Below are 24,604 nucleotides of genomic sequence, written 5' to 3'. Positions count from 1 at the left end.
TACCACTGCAACAAGAATGCAACTGGCTAATGAAGGGAGTCAAAACTGTGCTTCCTGCATGTTTCAACCTGGGTGTCTATGTGTCTTTTTAAGTACTTTTGTGGCTGAGAAAAAAAGGGAAGATGCAACTTAAGAAATACACACTGAGGAAATAGAGACAATCGAAGGTTATGTTGCTTTTGTATTTAATTTTGTTACATTTTTTGAAATCTTTATATGCGATTGTCAACTATCTCATGTGACGGGGAGATGAGAGCAGATGCACCCTGAGAATCTGGCCTGATCGATTTACTACTGGCCCTATAACCAATTAAATGACTGTCTGAGATAAAGCACATTCCCTTTATTAGATTTGATCTCAACTGGATGTGCCCAGTTTTCTTTCAAGTCTATATTTGTCTATATCTATCCGCAATCGAACAGTTTAGTCAGTCACAGCTGTGCAGCTGACGTGGACAAAGAAGAAACTGCTGCTCCCCACTGGATCTAGCTACAAGTAAAACCGGCTTCAAAATGTTGCATTCTACTGTACTCTCAAAACAGAGGAGAAGTCAAAAATTATGGTTTGCAGCGATTGAACAATAGAATTTTCAGTTTACAGTAAACGGCGCCCAGTGCGACCGTTTCTTCGTTCCAACTTACAAAGGCTTTCGGATGGAGACTTCTACTGCCTCTGGAGGGACACACAACTGCTAAATACTTTTCAAGAGCATTGCTTCACTCTTTAAAGGGAAGAAATGGACTTAAAATGTACCAACAAGCTATAGAAAATACTCCTACTATGGCAGACAGGGTGGGTTAAAGTGGACTAAATTATGGTCATTCCGTCTGCATGTTTTGTTTTGTTACTATTCGCATGTCAACAGAATTTTAGCATTTTTTTTGCAGAGCATCATTTATTAAAATCCAACACAAAATGCTAATTTGATATTGAACCAACACAAATTACCAGACGTCTTTCAATGGAATGAATAGATGTGAAAAGTTATTTGTAGAGAACAACCTTTAAATACCTTTGAACTGTCAGTTATCATTTGTGGCAAACCATATGCGTCCAAAAACTTGGTTTTCTATTCTCTCCTGTCTCCCCTTCAACCAGCTTTCTCTGTATTTTCCTGCCTTTCCCTATCTGAAAAGCATAATTTATAACTAAATTAATTGACATTGATGAATAGCAACAATTGCTCACTGTCAATCAAAATCTAATGCAATTAGAAGTGTGTGCAGACTCAAGGGAGAACTCCTATCATCGTGCTTTTTACATACACACTTGTACTTCATTCTGTGTGCAGATAAAGTATGAATTATGTGTGAGTAAGGCCATTTAGTAAAAGATGGAGGAACAGCTAAACAGCTTTGTGGTTCTAGAAACTCTCCAATTAGGATGAGTTACAGATCATGGCCACAGTAATGTGAAGGATGAGAGCACAAACTCATTGCTAAGGTCAGAATCCTAAAATGTCACACTTTTACGCATAGCTCCCAGTAAATTACTGGGATAACCTTTCAGGCACTGCTGGTGATTGGGAATATTTCCGTCTTGCGCCTTTCCACACATGCCAATAGCAATGCCAGCAGAGATGGGGCAAGGGAAACGGCCAGCAGATGGCAGTAATGCTTGCCAACCGCCATAAAACTCAAGAGACGAAGAAGATGGGGAGAGGCGATGGTCACGTGTATGCCGCAGAAGGCGAACATCGCAGGTGAGGAGCTGTTTCTGAACAGTGCCAATGTTCTTGTAATGTTTTTGATATTCACCAAATTTGGGAGACAAGTAATGTTTTTTCGTGAACTACTTGAATCAGAAACAGCCACGGATTCAATTACTGGAGTCTTGTGATGGTTCGCTTGCTCCACATGAAAATGTATTTCTGTCAAATGGCTTTACGTGCTTGACCCTATTTTAATCCTGCTTCTATTTACAACACAGTTCAGGAAATGTTCCTGAACTGTTCAGGGATAGACTTCATGTGGGAAAGGGTTTTATGCCTTACAAACACCCACACATACAGTTATATACTAAAAAATACATAAAAATATATATATATCTTGTTCTCTGAACCCTCTTGTTCTCTGATCTCTCTGAGGGAGCATTCAATTCTTGCAGACTTCTTTACAGAGCCGTGGAGATAAATAAAGTGTTTATATGGCCTTTACAGCAGCTTGGCCCAAAATCAAAAGGTTTACAATATGGTGTCAACTACCCTGTTTGTTTGTCTGTTTATTTGAGGTGTGCACACATCTTTGTGTATGTCCTGTCAATGCAGAAGCTTGTCTGTACTTAATGTACGTATGTTGGTATCGATATGGAAGCATTAAATGTGTGCTGCTGTGAAAAAGTGGTAGCAATTTCTCTGCCCTTTAAAAGAGATTTCAATGTGTGCAAAATGAGCAGGGATGGAGAGAGCGAGGGAGGGAGAGGGAGCAGACACTATGCAATGATGTCATCGTCCCGGTGGAGTAGCGATACAAAGTGACTGTTTGAGGTGATGGTGCAGCATGCTCAGCAAGAGACTAAACACTATTACGCTTGTGCTTGTAAGGAATATGCGTTGTGTGTGTGCGTGTGCTTGTGCATGTACGTGTGCATGTGCGTATGCATGTGTGTACGTGTGTGTGTGTAGCAAGCCAACAAGAGGAGAGGGCTGAGGCGTCTCCACTCCTCGGTGCAGCACTCATCTACCTGGATATTCATGATGTCATCCTCCCGAGAGGCTTGCTGTGCCAAGCCTAGTTTTTTTTTTGCAGGTGACAAAATAAATGCAGATAGAAATGAAAGCAGAAAGAAAGCGTGTTTGCACTTCTTTCATAGTTGTGTACTTTAGTTTGCCTCAATGCATGTTCATGTGTGCATTCACAAATGCATGTTTGCACGCATGTTCCCATATGCTGTAGATATGCTTTTGCACTTAAGCGTTTGCATGTGTACATTTATGCATTCAATATGCTTTGTGCACTGAGCTCTCTGATGGCCTGTGTGTGTATACACATGTGTGTAGCAGAGTGTTTACCTGACTCTTGATGATGTCATCATCCTGGTGGATTTGCAAGACGTATCCAGAGTTGCAGTAGATGGTGCAGCGGTCTCCATTGTAGAAGTGGCGGCCAGCGCTACTGCACTTGAGCTCTGCATTGCGGATTAATGGTTCCTGGCAGTCAATGGCTTCGCACGAATAATGTACACAACTACAAGTGAGAGTGTGGGTGTGTGTGTAGGAGGGAGGGAAGGTTGTGGAATAAGAGAGAGAGAGAGAGAGAGAGAGAGAGAGAGAGAGAGAGAGAGAGAGAGAGAAAAAACAACAACTAAAAAACACATTTAAAGTTACAACCAACATGACATTCTGTGTATAATATAACACTGCAGAAACGCAAACATGGAAGGAGTCACACATTTGCTCACAAAAATAAAAGCCATGCATTGAGTCAACCACATCCATCCATCAATGACTGCTTAACATATCAAATCAATAAACCACATGAAGAAAAGATTGCCATATTTGCTATGTGCCTGAAGGGATGTCTGTACACACACACACAAACACACACACACACACACACACACACACACACACACACACACACACACACACGTGAGAGTGTAATTTGTGAATTAAGAGCGACAGGATAATATTATGTGTGGGCTACAATGGCAGAGTTTGGCCACAGATTTATGTTGGTAGCCTGATGGAGAAGGCATTTAATGCTCTTGGAAGGCTCGGATGCCCGAGGCACCTTTTTTCAGTCCGCATTCTACAGTATAGGGTTCCCTTATGAGGCCAACAGCAAAAGAGTTAAAGAGAGCGAGAGAAAGAGGGGAAGGTATGGGGGCACAGAGAGCGGATGAAAGAAACATTGTTAAACTCGGTCCGGCAAGAATGGAATCTCATGCTCCTTTCATCTATTTGTTTTCCTGCAGATAGAACCTTTACATTTTCTATGCTTTTACTCTACATTTATTAATAAAATACATACCTTCTATGCAGCTATAGTATGTCCTTTATTTGTCTAACTCACTGTCACTCCCACTATAACACTGAGCAAGAATGGGAAAGCAAAAGTAACATCAAATGAGCTCTTAGTCATTTTCGAAGCCTATATTTAAAATGCTTATGTTGACAAATTTGAAGCTGAGCAGGTGAAGACCGTCTATAAAGCAAGAGAGCAGCAGTCCCTAAAGTCTGGCTTTTTGAGGACAAACTAGGGAAGCCGAGAAGCCTCCTTTGTGACCACTTTGGCTTGGAACAAAATCACTTTGTGGTTTTCTGCTAGTCACTATGGAATTTCTGACATAAATTACAATTAACAACCTGTAAAACTATCCTCTTCTCCTGCAAATGAGAAGTACAGTATACAGAAGAATGGAATAGTATGAAAAAAAAAAAAAAAGATGAAAGCTCAAAGAGAAAAAACTGAACTCCAACAATTCTCAAAGTAGTGAGAGGTGAAACACAAACAAGAAAAATGTGCGAAAAAAACTGCGAAAAAAGGAAAAACATACATGTGCATGCGTTTGCAGACGAGCATGGAACATTAAACTGAGTCATCTTAATAGCTCCTGTTGTTAACAACTCAGGGAAAAGGGGATGTGGTGTTTTGTGGAGGCATAAGTATTACGGGAAATGTGCTGCTCGGCCCAGGAGAATGAGAGAGTGAAAGCGGGAGCAGGAGGCACAGAAAGGGGAGAATTCAGGAGAAGGAGAATAGTCCGATAGGCAAATAGTTAGATGGAAAGGAACATGATGTGAAAGTAAAGGATGAGAAGACAGCATGGGATAACATGGGATAACATGGGATAACATGGGATGACGGGGAGGAGGAGGAGGGGAGATGTGGAAAAGCAGGGAGGGAGACTAAGAATAAGGAGGAAATGAAGACGAAATTAAGGTAAAATTGGGAAGAAACATGGAAAGTGGGTATAGACGGCATAATGCAGATGATGAATTGGAGTTGATTGAAGAGAAGAAACAGATCAATGACATGAAAAGACAAAGAGGCTGAGCCAGCATGTTCTACTGATGTTGTAAGAACAGACCTGTATGGACTGATCATAATACTATATCATAATATTCAGCTTTTAGCGCGTTCAAGTTAAAACTTCTGAAGATAAGTGTGCATGTTTGGTTAACTTGCCATTATAGAAAGAAACAAATGTTCAAGAGCCTCTGGAAATTAGATGAAGAGGGGAGAATATGAAAGAAAGAAAGAAAGTCACAGAGAACTCCGTAAACTGTGTCCCCGTGTGTGTGTGTGTGTGTGTGTGTGTGTGTGTGTGTGTGTGTGTGTGTGTGTGTGTGTGTGTGTGTGTGTGTGTGTGTGTGTGTGTGTGTGTGTGTGGTAACAAACAATTTCCTGGCTGGTGTAGATACACAGCAGTTTTAATCTATTTAGGTGCTGAATGTCTCACTGGCACACAACAAAAGCCACAAGCAGCTCTATCTCTCTGCACAGACCCCCAACCATCCATTCTTTGTGCATTGTGGTGTTTATTAGTGCATTTCTTGTTGAAAGGATTGTGGGAGCATCATAAGTATGAATTGTCTCATGCATGACAGTGGTGTGGAAATTGCCAAATTGTGTCTCCTTGTGCTTGTGTGGTCTGGTTTAACTGTGTTTGTGAGGAGTGACCAGACAGCATATGGTTAGTAGTTCAAATTATTATGTTTACGTCTTTCAGTAGTAGTTAAATTTAAAGTTACGGGAGTCTCAAACACTTTGAATTTATAGCTAAATAGGTGTTGATTGTTATTTATTAGTCTTGCCAGGTCTAAAAATGTCTTCATTGACATTTATAAGGGCTATTTACATACATTTCATCTTTATTTCCTGGTTCAGATGCTGGGTTTTTAGCTGTTCCAAATTGTTTCGTGACACAAAGAAATATGTGGAAATATCTAAATATGGAAAACTGATCTCTCTCCACACTACTAACTACATTTCAATTTAAAAACATATATTCTTTGCTACGTTTACACTGAGCGTCCACACTACTCCGAAGTTTTGGAGCGTCGAAAACGAAGGAGTTTAGAAACGCTACTGAAAGCCGGGTGGTAAACAAGATCTACAGCAGTGCGGCGGCTCTATTGTTGGAAATTTGTGGAGCTCAGCAACAGGTCCAAATTATTTACAAATTGCCAGTGATAGTATATCTGTTACCTCTAACATTTTACTGTATTAGCTGCAGCTTTGGGCCGACCTCTAACATTAAACAGCGTGTCATTAATTAAAACAGGCCTTTCCCTGTTTCTGGCTCAAATGCGTACACACAAACACAGCTCTTTGCATCTCTTGTTTCTGTGTGTGATTGGTTTCCACTAACTTGCACTTTGTGTGTAATCTGTCCCTTTTCCAGGCGGTACAGAAGACATTTTATGGTTCACGTCTTACCGGTGCTTGGTGACACCTGGAAGTTGCTTGACGTTATCTTTTTTTTTCTTTATCCATGTTTATCCGACTAGAAAGCCCTTTAAGATAGATTTTTAATTTTGCGCTGTAAAAATCAACTGATTTCATAGTGAAATATAGACCTTATTTTGCCAGTCATGGAGTTGTTATATTCAATTGATTCAGTGCCTTCCACACATTCCATAAGAAGAGTCAGAATAAACTATAGTACATCTATATAGAGATTTAGAACAGCCTTAACTATAAATCAAGGCTCCTGAACCTTTTTAAGGTGAAAGATTGTGCAAATGCTCGTCTACACATGTGCACATAATCTTATGATTTCATATGCATGTCTTTGGCTTCGATGTGTGTGTAACATATGTAGGCCTCATGTTCGCCGGTTTTCCATTTCCCTTTTTCATGTCCTCACCTCTGGCCTGTGGGGTTGTAGATCTCGTTGCTCTGGCACCCACTTATTGTGATGGGGTCGAAGGACTGGAAGGAGCGCAGGCCGACTCCGGAGATGGCCACCAGGCGGGAGGCGAACATGACCAGGATAGCCTTGGTGTGGTAGAAGGCCACCGACAGGTCATGGCTCACCGGGATCACCAAAGGGTTGGTGCGGCAGCTGAGACGCCACTCACCTGTGGAGAGGATAGCGGGGATCGAGAAGAGACAAAGTGTGGGCGGCGGAAGTAGTGGACAGAAGCAGAGAATCAGAGGGATAGGTGTGTCAATGTCAACCAAACCCGAAAAGTCAATTAGCGGAGAGGAAAAGGCTGGAAGAAGAAACTAAAATTCTGGTGTTCAAAGAGTGATATAGTATTCTAATGAAGACATGTGCATAAGATGAAAAGATGGATAAGAATAACATGAACTTAACCCTAGAACACTATTTTATGTAATTTCCATTGTGCTGCTTTTGTCTAAATTGCGTGGGTCCTTGTGTAGCTTCATGCTGCTCACTGACGTCATCGAAGATGGGCGTGTCTCCCTGCTCCAATCCTTGTTTTTTTTCAACAGGCACGTGTTCGGGTGATTTTCACACAACGTTATTGATAGAAGTTAAACATATTTCGGGTGGACATTACCATTGAAGGGAGACTGTACCTTCACAGGACGAGGCTCAAATGTCCCAGGAACGGGTGGACCAAAGAACAAGTTCATAGTTCCATTATTTATATTTTTATTCATGTTTCATTGGTGATTCCCTAATTTTTCACCATGATACCGTTTTTTCGTTTTATGAGAAGTTCTATAGGGTAAAATAAAAGAAGAGTACTTCAATTTGCCTTGTATTATAATATATTTTGATGAAAAGTATTTTTTATCAGGTACATTGTATCGGGTCAAATATACCCGACGTAAGTGATGGTGTTACTATTTGTAACGTTAGTGTTCTAGGGTGGATGGGACTTCGCTCTATGTGATAATGGCTCAACTCTAGCAAGCTGTAGTTTGTTGCAGTAGGTAAAACTCCTTTGAGCTCAGCAGGCATATTGAGCAATCTGACACCGGACGTGAGTTGCAATTTAAAAGTACAGAAGACAGTTCTCACCTAGACTATGGATGCCCTCCTTGGTGTCCACCAGCTGAACAGTGATGTTACACTGTGTCTGGTCAAGGTAACCAGTCCCATCAGCAGCCAGATGTATGATCACTGCGGCTGCCACCATGGGATGAGAAAAGTGGGCCTGCATGGAGAAAAACAAAAAATATAAATGTAGGTATACATTTTAAATAACTACTGTATCTGCTCTCTTACTACCATATGTAGTTGAGTTATTTATTTTGTGTCTTTTCCTATATTTAATCATGCTTCATGCATCTCATCACCTTCAAAGTGGCATCAATATCAGGTGACGTTAAGTATAGTATCCACATGAGGTAGCTCATGAGTGTATTCTCTTCCAATGAAAGAACCCTGCACCAAAATGCATCCTTCTTTTCAGAAAGGTCTTACCTTGAGCCAATAGTTAGGATATCCCCAGGTTGACTTATGAGCCTCACGACAGGGAAACCATGCATACTGGGACACTCCATCTGATAGATCAAACACCTTGGACTGACATGTCTAGGGAAACATAAGAGAAAAAAAGACGGATATTAGGTCATTGTGTTTGCATCATTGTAATTTGTTTTCATTTTGCAGGTTCAAAGATTTTGTCAAATAAGAAATAAATGTAAGATAAAAATGAAGAACATATTTGTTTAATTTTGTCTGATCACAATAAGCACAACTCAAAGTTAAAGAACATGTAAAGAGTAGGAGGCTCTGGAGATAACATGCTCAAACTAAATAAAATAAAAAACATTGACCAAGTAGCTTACTAACTTTTTTTTGACAGACACTTAAAAAAAATCTTCAGTGTGGGTACTGTCCTGGACTTAATTGCGGTGACCCCTGTTTTTCCACAGCTGTCAGCTGTTTGTTTGGGCTGACCCAGAGCTAGCGTGCATTCTGTGGAGTGTTTGTTTGTGTCTTGTCAACAAACCAGACAACCTGTCATGTGCCCCCATATCCCTCACTTCCTCTTGTCTTTCTTCCCTTGTACTAGTCTCTGTTTTTTTTTGTGTGCACTCACCTTGTACTGGCTTTTTAAACCCTGTCATGCCACACCTGCCCACTAGAAGCCCTCAAAGAGTTATGTCATGATTCCATGCAGCACCTTATTTAGTCACGTGTGTAGTGAATCTAATTAGAATCTATTCCCTTTTAGGTTCAGATTTTGATTGATCATTTTGATATTTTTCAAAACCCTTTTTCATTGTGGATGTAAGGATTAGCAAATGCAAGTATGAAATAGTGTACCTTGAAAGCAGCGCTGTGTAATGGTAAAAAATTAAAATAAAAAAATGACAGTTTTGTTAGAATTAAGAGTGTGACCAATCTGGAATTTGAATCTAACAAAATGGTGATATTGATTGATACTTATTCAATATAATGTATTCTGTCTTAATATATAATAAATGGCAATCAAACTATGGCTTGCATAATATGTATTCCCAGAGGCTGTTCAATATGGTAATAGTGTCAGTCGCTCAATGCGACCAGAGATCTGTCTTATCGAAGAAAAAAGTTGAGATTTGTGAGTTATGATGTTGACACTGAAAAGTCAAGTAAAAATACCAGAGGTATAACCTGACCATCAATAGAAACTGTTTGGAAAAGGGTGGGCACTTTAAACAAAATGTATGTGGCAGGTGATTGGATGAACCATCTGTCAATCAAACTCTTTCAGAAGCAAGTCTAAGGGAAAACAAAAGCATCCTTCTGATTTGAGAAAAGCCTTTAGTGGTGTTCTTTGCTTCAATGAAGAAATACCCTTCCGCCTCTGCGGGAGCCTCCATTGTTGTTCTGAACAAACAGTCTCCTCTTCGTGTCATCTCACCTAAGTCAAGCCCATAACTGACAGTAGCTCCTCACTGGATGCTCTGGCTTACCAAACATAAACGCATTACCTCGGGCCTGAAGGATTGATATTTGTAATTCTCACGTGATCTCGCGATATTGCGAGAATCCAGCAAGGTGAGCTCAGTTTTGGTGACGGCTGCTCAACCTCTCACTTCAACCCTTGTTACCGTGGCATTGTGGACATAGAGAAGAAAACAGGATCCCCTCTAGGATTTGTGTCCCACGCATTGTCACCTCATTGGAGACGTAAGGATGGGGGTTTGACAAGGTAGGGTGAGAAACATGTGGGATGTGGGGAATACAGGGTGATGTCATTCATCATTGTGATTTAAAGGAAGGAAAAGCATCAGAAAGACAGAAAAAGGTACATAGACACATCTGTAAAAGACTATTGAGCAATAACTCACACAGGCAAAGTGGAGCGAGGGCACATACCCAAGGACGGTGAGTTTCCCCTCGCTGCCCTGAGCAGGTGAAATGAGACACCAGTAACATGAGAGTTTTGCTAGAGAGGCTAGATCCTGTCACCGTGGAAAACTGTCCAGACCAGCTATCTGTCTATATATCTGTCCCCTGAATCTGATGACATTACCTTTCTGCTCAGAGATGAAGTGGCATAAATGAGGAATGCAGGTGACAAACACCTGAGATCAGTCGTTATGAGACTTTGACCCAGCTCGAGTGCAGCTGTGTTGATCTCCATTTTGCATTCATCAGAAAACTAAGTATTTTGCTGAATGTAAATGAAATAAACCATTATGATCGGTCGCTAATCATTGCATCGACTTTAGGCTGCTAATGATTTGGAGTCAAGAGGAGCTGGTTTCCATTTCAACCATTTTTCCGACAGGGAAGGTGAAAATACCCTTTCCACTTTCCGCAATTGATGTCTTATTCACGTAAACACAGGTGGCACTAGCTACACCTTCCTACACACCCCTCCTTCTTTCTCCATCATCCCCTGGTGTGTTTTTCTCACAACCAACTGACAGACAAACACTGCTTGGCTTGCCAAAGCCCCTGCACTCGAGCAAACACCTCTGTAAAGTATCACACCAGTAGGAGGCAATTCACAACTCTCCCATGACTCATTACACTTCCCCAACCCCCTCCCCAGCGATGGCAGGGGTCAAAGCACTCTAAATAGAATTGCCATTGATTTTAATTAGGCACTAAAAGAGGGGGTGTGGGTAGTGATGGTAATACTGTTTTACACCCATCCAACAGTCAACCAAGCAATACTTTAGTTTCACACATTCTGATGTTATCCATTCATCCATCCATCCATTCATACCCACTTTTCCTTTTCAGGGTAAACCATTGGCCGATAGGTTGGGTGCCTCCTGGATGTCAGTCTATCACACGGCTGACACATAGAGACAGGCAATTTACACTATCTCACTCACGTTTACAAATTAGAGTCACCAATTAACCTAAACCTTGGACTGGAGCAGGAAATTGGAGCACCCGGTGGAATCCCACTCTAGAAGAACATGCTAATTACAGAGGCAGCAGTCAGCCTGTCAAGCTTTCACATTTTATTTTCTACGAAATCCCAAGATTTAACTTTGCTTTTAATCTTTTGGCTGTGTGTGATCTTATTTGTCAACATTAATCTACAGATTTCAGTGAAATTGTTCTAGCTAACCTTTTGTATCAAGATGCTCACTCTCCTACATGCATCAGTGTCAATCCAACCTAATTCAGCTTCCTTCGTGTTCAAATAAACACACTTTTCAAGGCTTTTTTCCTCACTGTTGTTGTTGAGATATTCCAGTAAAGACATCCATTACAATGACTTATGGTAAGTAAACAAAATAATGTGTGTTTAATAAGCAATCTAGTAAATGCTTTCACAAGCATAAAATAATAACAAGAACCAAACTAATTATAAATCTGACAAATCACACTACTTTGCAGATGAGTCTGAGATTACCGGCTTTCATAGCTTTAAATTGCAGAACATCATTACACATTATATTCTATGGGTAAAATATTTGTAAACAAAGTTTCATCACATTTTTTTAATTTTGTATCTTTTGTAAAATGTGTAAAAATCATTTTAGAGCCAGTCAGTTCTTTTGGAAGTGGCAAGCTCTCTCCTAGTTGAAAACAGAATCCAGACTGCTGGAGATCATGGATAAAAAATCATATATCTCATTTCTACTATAATCAGGTGTTAATCAAGGACTGGGATAAATGCATTCCCAGCAGCAAGTCCCCAAGGATGGCAAAAGGCCTGTGCATTGAGTAATGAAGTGAGCAGAGAGGAGTGGAGCCCAGCATATTTTAAGCACTCACTTTGTCACAGGTTGAAAAACAAAACCTGATAATTTGACACGTATTGTGTAAGGTCATCGCATATGGCAACAATTATCAATTCACAAAGGCTGCTTCAACCAACTTAGCAACGAAGGATACATACAGCATATGAGAGTGACATAAACATCTGCACAAAACATCCCAGTATTATTATTGCATAAACTTGTTCTCTGTATGTCTTTGGCTTGCCTTTTGTTCAGCCCAATTTTTTAAGCTGTCTCCACGATTACAAATGTAACTTTTACGGCAGGTATATCAGTTGAATCCAATAAGAACAAATACAAAACAGATGCAATTTTCTCTAGCGTGGACATATTACAAGACTTGATTAATCACCTCGTCCCTAATATTAGAAATATTAAATCACAAAAGAATAGTTGGAAGACAAAGTAATTGACATCAAAGACGTTGTTTATTGTAAGACGTGGTATTCATAGCACACAAAGATTTACTGCATGACAAGAAAGATTACAAAGGTTTGCATTTTCATGTGTCTACATGTATGAAATAAGGCCAATATAATCATGATAATATACCTTGTATGCGTGTTTCCAGAAGATTTCAAAAGCATTGAATTACTTTTTGGCATGGCCAACAGAAAAACAATGCAGACGTCATGAACAACAACGGTGCATTTTAAATTGCCAACTATTTAGACTTTGGGACATGAGCTAGCCAGTATGGCGCTCACGTGCACTGATATGCACGAACAGGCATTAACAGGCACGTGTTAATAAAGTGCAGAGAAGCTCGGATAACAACACGCAAAGAGGGAGAGTCATTTCACTCTGCTCATAGATATTACTCCACTACATATGTACACAGAAAGTGTTGTTTGCTGCTATATTAACCCTCTGAATATCATATAGATAACCTTTGTATGTATTGTACAGCAATGAGAAAAACATCTGTAATCTGTTGTGCCTATCAAATATACCACCTGACAGCTGACCCACAAATGGATTGCTTGATTATCACTAAAATATCACAGCAGGGACTGTTTAGAAATGACAAGTCAAAACAAGTCTCTTAGTTGGAAAAAGTAATAGAACGGTATGGCAAATATGTTGTAATATGTGTCTCTTGTGCAAGGAGACAAATGGAAGGCTTATTTAGTAAAATAACTAAACTAAAATGATTAGACTACTTCTTATAGCCTCTACCACCCCCGCTTATTGTAAACACATGTTTCTCTTGTTCTGATTCATAACAAGGATGTAACAGTCTCAGGACTACGTCAAATGTTGAGATCTTTTTGGAAGAAAACAACTTCTTGACATGAGTTCAACTTCTTAACTTAAAAACACACACACACACACACACACACACACACGATCACACACACAATCACACATGGTCTTAATTTGTACCAGCTGGCCAGTCAGACTGGCAGAAAACAGCCAATCCCTGGTCTGTAGACACAAACTGGTGTAAATCACCACTTCAGATAAAAGGAGAGCCATGAGCCAAGGGGAAACCGGATAAAGTTGAGGAGAACGCGCGTGCAAACGTCAGCCTCATTAGCCTGAAAATATGTCTGTACTGTAAAAACATTTATGAAGCGCATAAAGCAAAACATAAACTTTTAAAGGGGAGAATTGGAAAGTGGCGCTTTAAATGAAGACAGAGTAATGACAATAATAATACCTCTAATAGCATAATGTACCACGGCCTTTCCCATTATGATGGAGATCTAGCACCAGGGTCAAGTTAGATCACCTCTACTGGGCACATGCTCATGTACAAACGTACACACATGCTCCATCCTCCTTGACTCCAAAACAGATCTAGAAGCTTCCAGATTGTCCAAATGTCCTATCTTTGATTGAAATCAATAAACCTCACAGACACATACACAAACATGGGTCACATGTTTACAGAAGACTATTCAGGCCCTCAAACATTTAAGAGGCCCTACAAAGATCCTCTCTTTATCCTCCAAACATTAGAGGAGCACAGGAGCTTGAGAAGAATCTTAGCTCAACTGAGGACTTCTCCGACGCACTGTACTCTGGTCTCTTTACTCAACACAAAGAACAGAGAGATCATGTTTCACACCGCCATGTTCTCTTATAATAAAGCCATGCCACACCTAATAGGGTCAATAATTGACTATTTGCTGTGATACATTAACTAGCAAATATTTCTGTTTCAATGTTTTGATAAATCACTTGTGGTATAAATACATAAACTCAGTCAGCAGCATGCTGATGCATCAGCTTCTCAAAAAATCTGTCTTGTTTTCATCTGTAGGTTTTGGAATCCAGCATAAAGCGGAAATTATGTACATATGAGAATTTGATAATGTATTGTTGAGTTGTGAAGTGGAAATCATGAGAGGCATCTAAGCACAGACAGACACGAGGACACAACATGACAACATAATGTCTCACATACTATGTCCCATGTATGTTTTTATGAAGTATGCAAAACGAAAGTATGCAAAAAGTATGCAGGCTTGTAAGAGCTTTTCTGTTATTAGGACTGTTATACTTTATCTCTGTCAACCATCTTTCTCTGTTCCCAAAATTATTCTTAAGTCTTACGTCTCAAGGTTCTTTTTTTGCCATCCTTCAGTCACTCACTTTAACAGTTAACATAATTTGTTCATTAATTTTGCGTGATCCATCGAATCGCTTTATTTGACTCAGTGTGAGTGTTACACCAAAAGCTGAGAGTGTATTGTTTTGATCCTGTCTGTGAGGTCTGTACGTTTTATTTTATTTTTCTGGAGATATGGACATTTTGGACCCATGCAAATAAAAAATTCCAAAATAATATTTATCCCATCATGGCACCTCCTAAAATATGTTTATTCCCAACAAAGGGTATTTTTTTTTCCTCTTTTCCGTTCCTCCATGTCTCTTCGTGAAATGCATACACTGTATATGAATTTGAAGCCTGAGCATGGAAAGCAGTAGTGAGCATCTGTGAGGCATTTGTGGAGAAAAAGGGCAACAGAGAGAAACTAGTATGAGTTTCCAAGCACCATCCCATGGTTTACTGGAATGCTGGTGAGAGCCTGGTGTGTGAGGTAATGTCCTGTCACCCAGCCCCACCCATACCCACTGAAGCTCACCATCTCATTGGCCCAGGGCTAATGATGGGCCACTTCCACAGCCTACTGAGAATGGGGCTGTAAAAGTTTGTGAGTGGGTGCAATTAAGCAGTTTACCTATCCCACTCTCATCAGGGCAGACATGAGTAGTGACTGGGTGGTAGGGACCACGGACCACAAACTAATGTATAGAGATTGGTGAGCGTTCAATGCCAGCAAGTTGAAAACAGATGGGTCTGCGGAGAACATAAATGTCCCTCAGTCAGTGGCCCCCTATGCTCCATAAAACAGGGCCAAAAACTCCTGCATATTAACAGCATGAAAATGTTATGCGAGGTCATCAGTGCCATGAAACAAATACACCTCACAATGAGGTTTCCACATGGCAGAACCACAATAATAATTGAAACGGGAAAAGTAAAAGGGAAAAAGGAACGCCATCCCAGAGGTTTCTTTTTAATGTTACAACACGCTTATGTCACTGGCACTGTGCCTGACGAGGGCTGTGTGGTTTGGGGGAATGTTGGTGGAAGAAACAGTGCCAGAGGAGCTGGCCTTCCTGTGTTGCTGAAAGCAACAGCTCGGCTACTGTACGAGCTTTTATTTTGTGGGCTTGTACGTGTGTGTTTCAGCTTGTGCGACAGTGTGTGCACGTTGTGCCTGTGTGTTTGCATTTAGATACAGAGGAAAAGGAAGATGTGTAATTGTGTATGTTTGCACAGCAGTAGACCCTATACAGTATGCATGTATCCCCGCTGAAGTGCACACTGCCTGCTTTTTGGGACCTGGAACAAATCTGGGCCAGCTATTGTTTCCTTGTTTTTACCGATCAGAATAATATAACAAAACAGTGTCTCCTTTCCCTCTGAAGAATGACTCAACTTAAGATGACTGTGGCTATTTAATTCAGACCTCATGCACATATGTTTGTTTTACATCTGAAGATGGGTGAACTTCATATATAGGCAATTTCTTGCAGCGTGAGAAGACTAAAATGTTATCCCTTCTGTTGCTTATGTATAATTAAGGGGAGTGTTCTCCAGGGGTGCCCAGAGGTTGCGTCAGAGATTGCCTGGGCAGCAGCCCTCTCTGGAGAAATCACCTGGCTTCCTGTTTGATCTTAAAGTTTAAATGCACATGCACACTCCCCACTTACACAAACTCATCTACACACATGTACATGAAGGCAAGCACATGATGTGCACACACACACACACACACACACACACACACACACACACACACACACACACACACACATACAGGTTAGTTGCTAGGGCCAGTTCTCCAATCCAATCCCCCTAGAGCAAGTGAAGCTGGCTCACAATATTCCATGGTGTGGTAGTGGGGGAACATTATGTTCTGCTCCACAAAGACAGCAGTAGTACATTTCAGTTCCCTATGGACCTGCCCTATAATCCTGCATAGAGTTGGCAGAGTGTGTGTTTGCCTGTGTGTCTCTATCTGAGTGCATACCTGTATGTGAGCTTGATCAGGAAGGAAAGGTGCATATTTTAGATAAGCTGAAGCTACCTTACTGTCTTCATATTAAACGTCTTCAATATTTTGATTTGGCCTGACATGGGAAAAGGGACCAGAAAAGTCACACACAAAAAAAAGAAGAAAACAACAACTATTAAACACTTGCATTGGCTGTTAGGTCTTTTTGGGATCATTTTTGGGGATTCATAGTTATTCAAACTTGATTTACTTCATACATTCTCTGGTGTCCATATGGTGTTTGACCTCAAGTTAATGACAGAATGTCTTGATAAGTCCTATTACCGATGTGATTGGCGTGAAGATCAAAGAAGAAATAAGGGAAGCATCCCTTGAGGCTGTAATTAATGCTGGAGGATCAGATGTCGGCAATACTGCACAGCTGTCGCCTGTTCGTCGTTTTGTAGCAGACAATGGCGTAAAAGAGAAATTCAGCAAATTTAAAGATGTGACTCGAGGAATGTGAATGCATGGGGAAAAATACTTGTAGTCCAGTGCTATGACGGTGCTGCCGTTACGGCCTCGGGGGAGAACAGAGTCCAAGCCAAGGCAAAGGAAGAGTTACAACAGGCCCTCTTCACATACTGTTATACACATGCCCTAAATTTGGTTTTATCTCAAGGTGTAGCAAAATTTTGGGAACGTCAAATGTTCTTCTTCTTCCTTTTTGGCCTGCCTGCGTTCTTTTCTAGATCGCCAAAGCGAACACAGCTGCTTGATTAAATATGTCAGAAGCGACTGCCAAGCGTGGCACCAACCAGGTGGAATTTTTCATCATGATTAGTGTGCACTGTGTTTTAAAAGAAGGATGCTCCTAAATATCTGTTTTATTACATAGTTTAACACCATGATGAATGTTAAGGTGCTGTAGTACACAGTGCTGAGGCTACATATCAAACCTGGACAACTTTGAATTTAGCTTTTTGCTTTAATCTTTTACCAAAATGTTTGCACATGCAGATATGCTCTTTGGCATTTCACAGAATACGTAATTTGACATACAGTTTTTTTATGGCCAAAGTGGACACATTTATGAAAAGCAATGAGGGACAGAGGGAACATTTTGATCAAATATATGATGAGACAGGAGGGAGAGCTCAGGGAGAGACTGGCTCACACTACAAAAGGTTGCACAATAACATTCTGAAAGAAGCGATCTGACCTCCTCCTCTTTCTCCAACGTAAAGGACTTTGTGACCGCATGCATCAGCTATATGCACGGACATGTTTAGTTTTAACGATCCCTGTCAAAAGAAATTTTCCGCGGAACAGGACAATCCCGACTCAATCCCGGCTTCCATAGCTATTGAAAAGCAAATTATGTTTGATCTTAAAACCAGGGATCAGCTTTATGATCACTGTATTGAAAAATGCATTCAAAAGGAAAGGAGGATGGATTTCGCCTGTGAGCGTCATTGGTGAGGCAGACGTAGACATTTTTATTGCTGGTTTTGATTCAGGGTTGCATCTCGTTGAACTGGTTGCATTTGGTTTCCACACAATGAATAATTGTTGCTCATAAAGAGACTGCCTCTGTGACGTCCGATGTGTGCACAAATAATTTTCAAAGATGGAGCAGGGGAAATATATTTTACCGCCCGTAGTTTTCATTAGTAATTGTATTTATTTGTGGGCAGTATAGAAGGTATGATTTGCCACTGTCATTTGTGTTTTTGACTCATAACATTATTTAATATATCATATCAGCCATCATATAATGCATCTTAGTATATCATTTTCCCTTTTTCTCTTACTTTTGCTGGTTGCAAAAAAAAGAAATTTTCTCAACCTGCATGTTATTCTTTCCCTTTTCACGCGACTACACTTTCTGTATCATACAAGTACAAAACATTACTAAAGCATTTACATTGCAGTACCTATACAGTGTGCATAACTCTACAAGTTAGTGGTGGGACCAAAAAATGAACGCCTGTCATCCTGCAAAGATTCAGTACATATTTACATTCAGCTAACGTAAACTGCCGGCTACATAGCTAGTTTGTAAAAAAAAAAGAAAAGTGTATGTGTGGAGGTAAACCCTCTCTCAGCAGTGTTTCAATGTGGGAGCATTGACCTATCCTTCTCCTTGGCTTTGCTCGGGTGCGTGAAGAATTAGAAGTTAAGAAAAAAAAAGTTCAGCTCTCATGCACAAATGATGTGTGTTGAGAATATCATTCACCATGGCATTTAATGGATACAAGGATGTGTTTCAGTATTTCTCTGTATCGATGTCTCTATGTTTTATAATACAAATATACTTATGTGAAGACCCCTTACGCACACACACACACACACACACACACACACACACACACACACACACACACACACACACACACACACACACACACACACACACAAAACTAAATAGCACTTGAGCTTTCGTGCAGATACATGATCTCTCCTTCTCCTCAAGTGCCTTCTTGCTCTGTTGTTACTTTCTTGCATCCGCAAAGATCCCTATCACTGCAACCCGCCTGGCTCTCTCTCTCTCTCTGTCTCTGCCTCTCTCTCTCTCAGATACGGACACACATACACACACGCAGTATCAACACCGTCTTTAGACATCAAACGGAACTGATACACAAAACCAATACGGGACTTGTTTACTACATCAGGAGGAAATTATGTACTATCTCCGACCCCCAACAAACTCATTCAGAAAAAATAACACACAGGGAGTTGGTTACACTTTAGCATTGTCTTTTGCCAGGAAAGCACATCTCTAGGCCAATGTCTACCAAAGAGCTGTGACCCACGAACATGGCAGCATGATTAAATCTCAAAGGATAAAGTGAGCTATTAACAAGGCAGGACAATGTGCTGTTGGTTTCTGATAAACTGTGACTACAACTAGCACAGACTCACTTTCACGGTCATTTTTGTAACTGCTTGACAACATGGTAGGTTTACTAAGTAATAGTTTGAGTAAGGAGTTCAAATTGTCTTTTGTTATGCTAGCTTCACTGTGCTTTTATTACACAGCCTAGTTAGCCGCATGCATTTTATTGCATGCCAGTCACTCTGGTGTACCCCAATGGCTAGCAAACGCAGCTCTGCAGTTCGCTCATAGGTGGTTACCTCAGATAACGGCGCCCCACCCCGATCTCTTTATTCATCTTTGTCTTTTTCTCTCACACATTAACTCACAGACACACCAGCACACACTAAGCACACTAGGCACTAGGACAATTATGGTACATATTGTGGGATGGATGCTGGTCTTCAACATTAATGTCAGGTTGCTGCAAGATTTCGACCATATACTTAACAAGCTGCAATAAAGTGACTTCATAAAATAAGCTCATACTAATTTTCCATATCAAATATAAAGTACACAAGAAGTAATTACTCAGTGTTGTCTTCTTTAAATACAGGAAATATGCCCTGCAGTTACCTTTCTCAGTCCTCGCCATTATATTACTGATGACAGTCAACTAAGTCTCCAAGCAATTTACGACCCCAACACTAAGCTTCTTTAATTAAAGGGCAATATTGTATGTGAGTTTGTATCTGCAAAGCCACAGGGCTATATTGCTCAGAAAAAAAGACATACAAATCTCAACAAAGATTGTTGATCAAGAGTATATCATCTTAAGTAACTATGCAGCTCTGATGCTTGAACTTTGGATTTCACGTCAAGTGCCAATGGGCCATTCACATCCCTTTCCACCAACAAATCAAAGTAAAATCAAACCCCTTGTGTAAACAATGGCCAACCAACTCTAGATAGGGAATGTGATCCAGATGCCAAACAAAAAAAAGACTATTATTTGGGCACACTATGGTTGATTCCTGGGTGTAATCAAGAGCTATTGTCTGCAAAAACAGGCGATTATAATACCAGATGTGAGACATCACTAAAAGCCTCTTCCAAATAGGTAACATCTTCAATAATGTTGTCTTGCTGCTGATCAGCCACTGTGGTGTTGTATATGCTGTTCTAAAGTGGCCACATTTAAACTGGATCCATGAACAAAGGAAAGCCCACAGCCTGGTCTTCATCTCCAGATCCTCTCATGCTTCATCTGTGGCATGAGCCTCCAGGACAGTCTCCGTAGCCACATGCATGCAATTGCCCAATTGCTTAAAAGCACTGCCTGAACAAGAATCTCCACTCAGTTATTCGAGGCTGTGTTATGTTATCTTTGTTTTGAGAGGGACTACAATAAGCAAACAAGTGGGCATGATTGTGTGCGTGCACCATTGTGCGAGCAGATTTGTTGCTTGTGTGTGTGCGTGCTTGACGCTGCAAGGATTCAGAGTCATTAAAGTTAATTTGGTTTGAAGAGATGGCATTTGATGTTGCTGTCGTGCATGATACTGGAGTGGGAAAATACATGGCAGCGAATTCATCAACATGGGTTGGTGAGAAAAATGGTCTTTGGACCAAATTTTTTAATGCACTCCACATGCACTCCGGTGTCCACATAGTGGACAGTCAGCGGCCTTGTAATGAGGTGATCTCATCACATATGATCTTTGGGGAACAGTGTGTTCTTGTCAAGAACAGCGTTTTTTTTCTATGAACAAGTTGTCCTTCACAGCCCAAATAATTTGTTATGGTTATATGGACATGTTCCACTGGATAGAATAAACTATCTGTAATGTTGTTGTTTTGAACACAGGCTCGAACAGAAGTTGTGGCATACCAAATATCAAATGTATTAAATTGTGTCGGTCAATCTCTTACCTTTGTTGCGCAAGTCCTTGCCAAAGTGTTCATGAGCAAGGCACCTGACCACAACTGTTCAATAATACCTAGTGCATTACCTTTGTAAAATGCATCAGCAGCAGTGGGAACAAGCTCGACAGCAAACGACGCACACTTCCAACAACACACATATTAGGTCTGCTTAATTATGGAATATTGAGATCACGATTATTTAATACAAACAAACATTGACTTTGGAAACAATATACATTTAGAAAAAAGAGAGCACTGTCTCTCTTTTGGAGGGTTAAAGTATTGATAAGCATACTCTTAACATTAGGGGATGTTTCTTTTAACAATTGGTTTGAACAACGAATACCAATAACAATACAACATTGTAATAATGAAGAGGGCTTTAAAGGAAATAGTATACTTCAACAACATTCTTGATCTTCGAACATTCATATTATGGAGAGGAGATTAAATGGGATTGAGCCTTAATGCACTTTAATGTGTGTGTGTGTGTGTGTGTGTGTGTGTGTGTGTGTGTGTGTGTGTGTGTGTGTGTGTGTGTGTGTGTGTGTGTGTGTGCTTGTGTGTGTGTGTGCATGTGCGTGTGCGTGTGCATGTGCGTATGCGTGTATGTGTGTGTGTGTGTGTGTGTGTGTGTGTGTACATGAATATATGCCTCCTCCTAATGTTTTGGGCAATCAGCAGATCAATGCTTCCACCAGGCTTACATAGAATCAATGGCTTCTTCTCTTGTCTTCAATAAGCATTACTTTAATGAGAGCTGCAAACTTCTGTACCCTCCCTAAGAGACATCTAATTAAATTTCCCAATCTCTAAAATTACTGTCAAACAAGCAAAGTCAGTTGTTTTTGCAACAATATCGCAACAATTGGGGCTTCATTGTAATGATGGTGTAAAAGATTTATGGATGAGAGAGTAATAGCATCAAATTATCAATTAATCAAATACCATACCCAAATGTCTTTTGATGCTGTAATGATCCATGATGATCCAATTTGTTTCATATCAGATAAGGATAGAAGACTCTTAAACTGACTGACTGGTCGTTTGATGAAATATTTGATATCATGTTTCCATAGTTATATTGCTTCTTAAGCTGTGACGTGATGACGTACATCACACTGTTATGTGTAATGGGAAAAAAAAGAAAAAAATACACTAAACTGTGTATGCCCTTACCTTCGTAACAGCAGGGTATCCAGCAGTCACATCACCAGAGCAGTAGAGCTTCTCCTCATGGGAAACCTCCACAGTGGAGGCCCACTGGTCGAGGAAACCATGGGGAGTGTAGAGGCCACAGTCTCTGACACCCGTCTCCTGCTCAAAGTCCTCACACACCCCATCGCCATCATAGTAGTAACACAGGCTTGGCTCCTCTGCAGGTAAACAGACAACAGAAAAAGTGTCAATTTCAAATATCAGTCAGATTCTAGATATACCCGCCACCACCCCGCTCTTTCTTGTAGCATGTTTTCATTTGCACAAAGGTGAGTGTTTACCACCTACTCTCCTTCTTCATCCTATTTATAGAACATGTGTATCCCCTGAGCCTCCAGGATACTATTCTCTATTATCTCCATTATTTCTGGAAGGTGATGAGAGGACCATATGAAAAAGGGGAGGAAGGTAAGGGATTAAAGGTGCAGGAAAAAAGGAGGATGCATTCTTTGAACAGACATTCCACTCAGAGTTAAGGTCTGGATCTGGAAGCTTATGGACTGGAGGAAAAGGGAGCAAAGCAGGGAGGTTGCCTGGGCCTCATTGCTCTCAGCCCTCAGCTAAAGCAGTATCAGCCGGTGGGGTTCCAGTTAGGGGGAAAGGCGGCATTCTGTGCCAAGTTGGATGGGGCCTCCTCCTCGAAATTCCAGCCCTCTCCAGCAAAGCCAAAAACTCCAGTCAGTTCTGTGCTCTGGCAATGGTGAAACGAGGGGCTACTGAGGGGGCATACAGAATATGCTCCCGCCAATCACTCAGCAGGAGCAGAGGCAATGAAGAAGTGAAGGAGCAAGGCATGAGGAAGCTCGAACAGTGGCTCGTAAAAGCTGCAGAAGTAATAGGTAGAATGAGAGCTAAAGAGAGAAGTGCTGGAAGAGGAGAAAGACAAAGGGTATTGCCATAGTATTTGAATGTGGACAGGAATAGAATATACAGATAATGGACAAGTGGAAAGGGGATTGGGTCCAAGAGAAAAAGAAGCGAGTTTGACATGTGGATAAAGAAAGAGAGCGATGAGATGAACAAAGATGGATAGAGAGAGACAAGAAAGGTCCAGCGGCTGTCAAAGCAAACTGTATTGTTTTTATTTGGGGTTTTTTAAGACAGCAACCCAAATTGCACTGACAACATGTCAAAGCAGGGCAAAGCTGACCTTCCAAAACCATCACTTTTCCAACAGCGGGCATATGGGAATATGACTTCAGCATATTGCCTTTCTTTTATCTTTATCTGCACCTGTGTTTACAGTGGCTTGGATCACCATTGAGACATAACCACTGGGATTGTTGCGCCAGGTGGGGTCCTGTGAAAATAACTTTTTTGATTTCGTCAATTCCAGATATAATTCAGCTCAATCGTGTGAATAGCCTATTAAGGCTAATCCAGACTGTCGCACCCTGGCCCTGTTGTACACTATACATTTCCATCCAACTCCCTCTTTCACGAGCCAACACACTGACAAGCAGGCGCTCCCTCACACATACAGACAGATGGACAGAATGTCCCATTATTATAGTGTCAGGTTTCTGTGAAAAACTATAACTTTGTCAGACAATATCCGACACACACACATACACACACACTTATGTACACTCCTGAGAACTGCATTTGGTGGAAAAACTACATAGCAAATGCAGTCATCCAGCAATCTGACAGAAATTAAGTGGCCACTTCACAGACGCTGACACGTGTGTGTGTGTGTGTGTGTGTGTGTGTGTGTGTGTGTGTGTGTGTGTGTGTGTGTGTGTGTGTGTGTGTGCGTGCATGCATGTACTGTACACACACACACACACACACACACACACACACACACACACACACACACACACACAACAGGGGAGCAAAATGATTGTCTACAGCAGGGGAACTGGACAGGAAACTTCCATCTGTTCATTAAAAAAAACGACATAGGAGGTGCCAGTCACTCAACTATATAAAATCAAAAGGACTTACCCAAATAATGATTTTCAGATCTATTTATTTTTTAACAGGAGGTCAAAGGGATTTTATATCTGGCAGACAG

At 40.8% G+C, this 24,604-nt stretch overlaps 1 protein-coding gene across 1 annotated transcript in view; it reads right to left on the bottom strand.

Moving 5' to 3' along the window:
- pappaa (pregnancy-associated plasma protein A, pappalysin 1a) overlaps positions 1 to 24,604 on the bottom strand; it is a gene marked incomplete at both ends in the record, with an annotated part of 76,257 nt that overhangs the window by 20,736 nt on the left and 30,917 nt on the right. Inside the window, 5 exons of the mRNA XM_079234681.1 lie at positions 3,012 to 3,186; positions 6,815 to 7,028; positions 7,943 to 8,078; positions 8,348 to 8,458; positions 22,546 to 22,742. Coding sequence (XP_079090807.1) covers positions 3,012 to 3,186; positions 6,815 to 7,028; positions 7,943 to 8,078; positions 8,348 to 8,458; positions 22,546 to 22,742 — 833 coding nt within the window. The remainder of the gene's footprint in view (positions 1 to 3,011; positions 3,187 to 6,814; positions 7,029 to 7,942; positions 8,079 to 8,347; positions 8,459 to 22,545; positions 22,743 to 24,604) is intronic.

Source organism: Taurulus bubalis (assembly GCF_910589615.1).
Source record: "Taurulus bubalis genome assembly, chromosome: 19".
Classification (NCBI taxonomy): domain Eukaryota; kingdom Metazoa; phylum Chordata; class Actinopteri; order Perciformes; family Cottidae; genus Taurulus; species Taurulus bubalis.
Note: the sequence above shows the minus strand (reverse complement) of the source record. Positions and strands in the feature narration are given on the sequence as shown.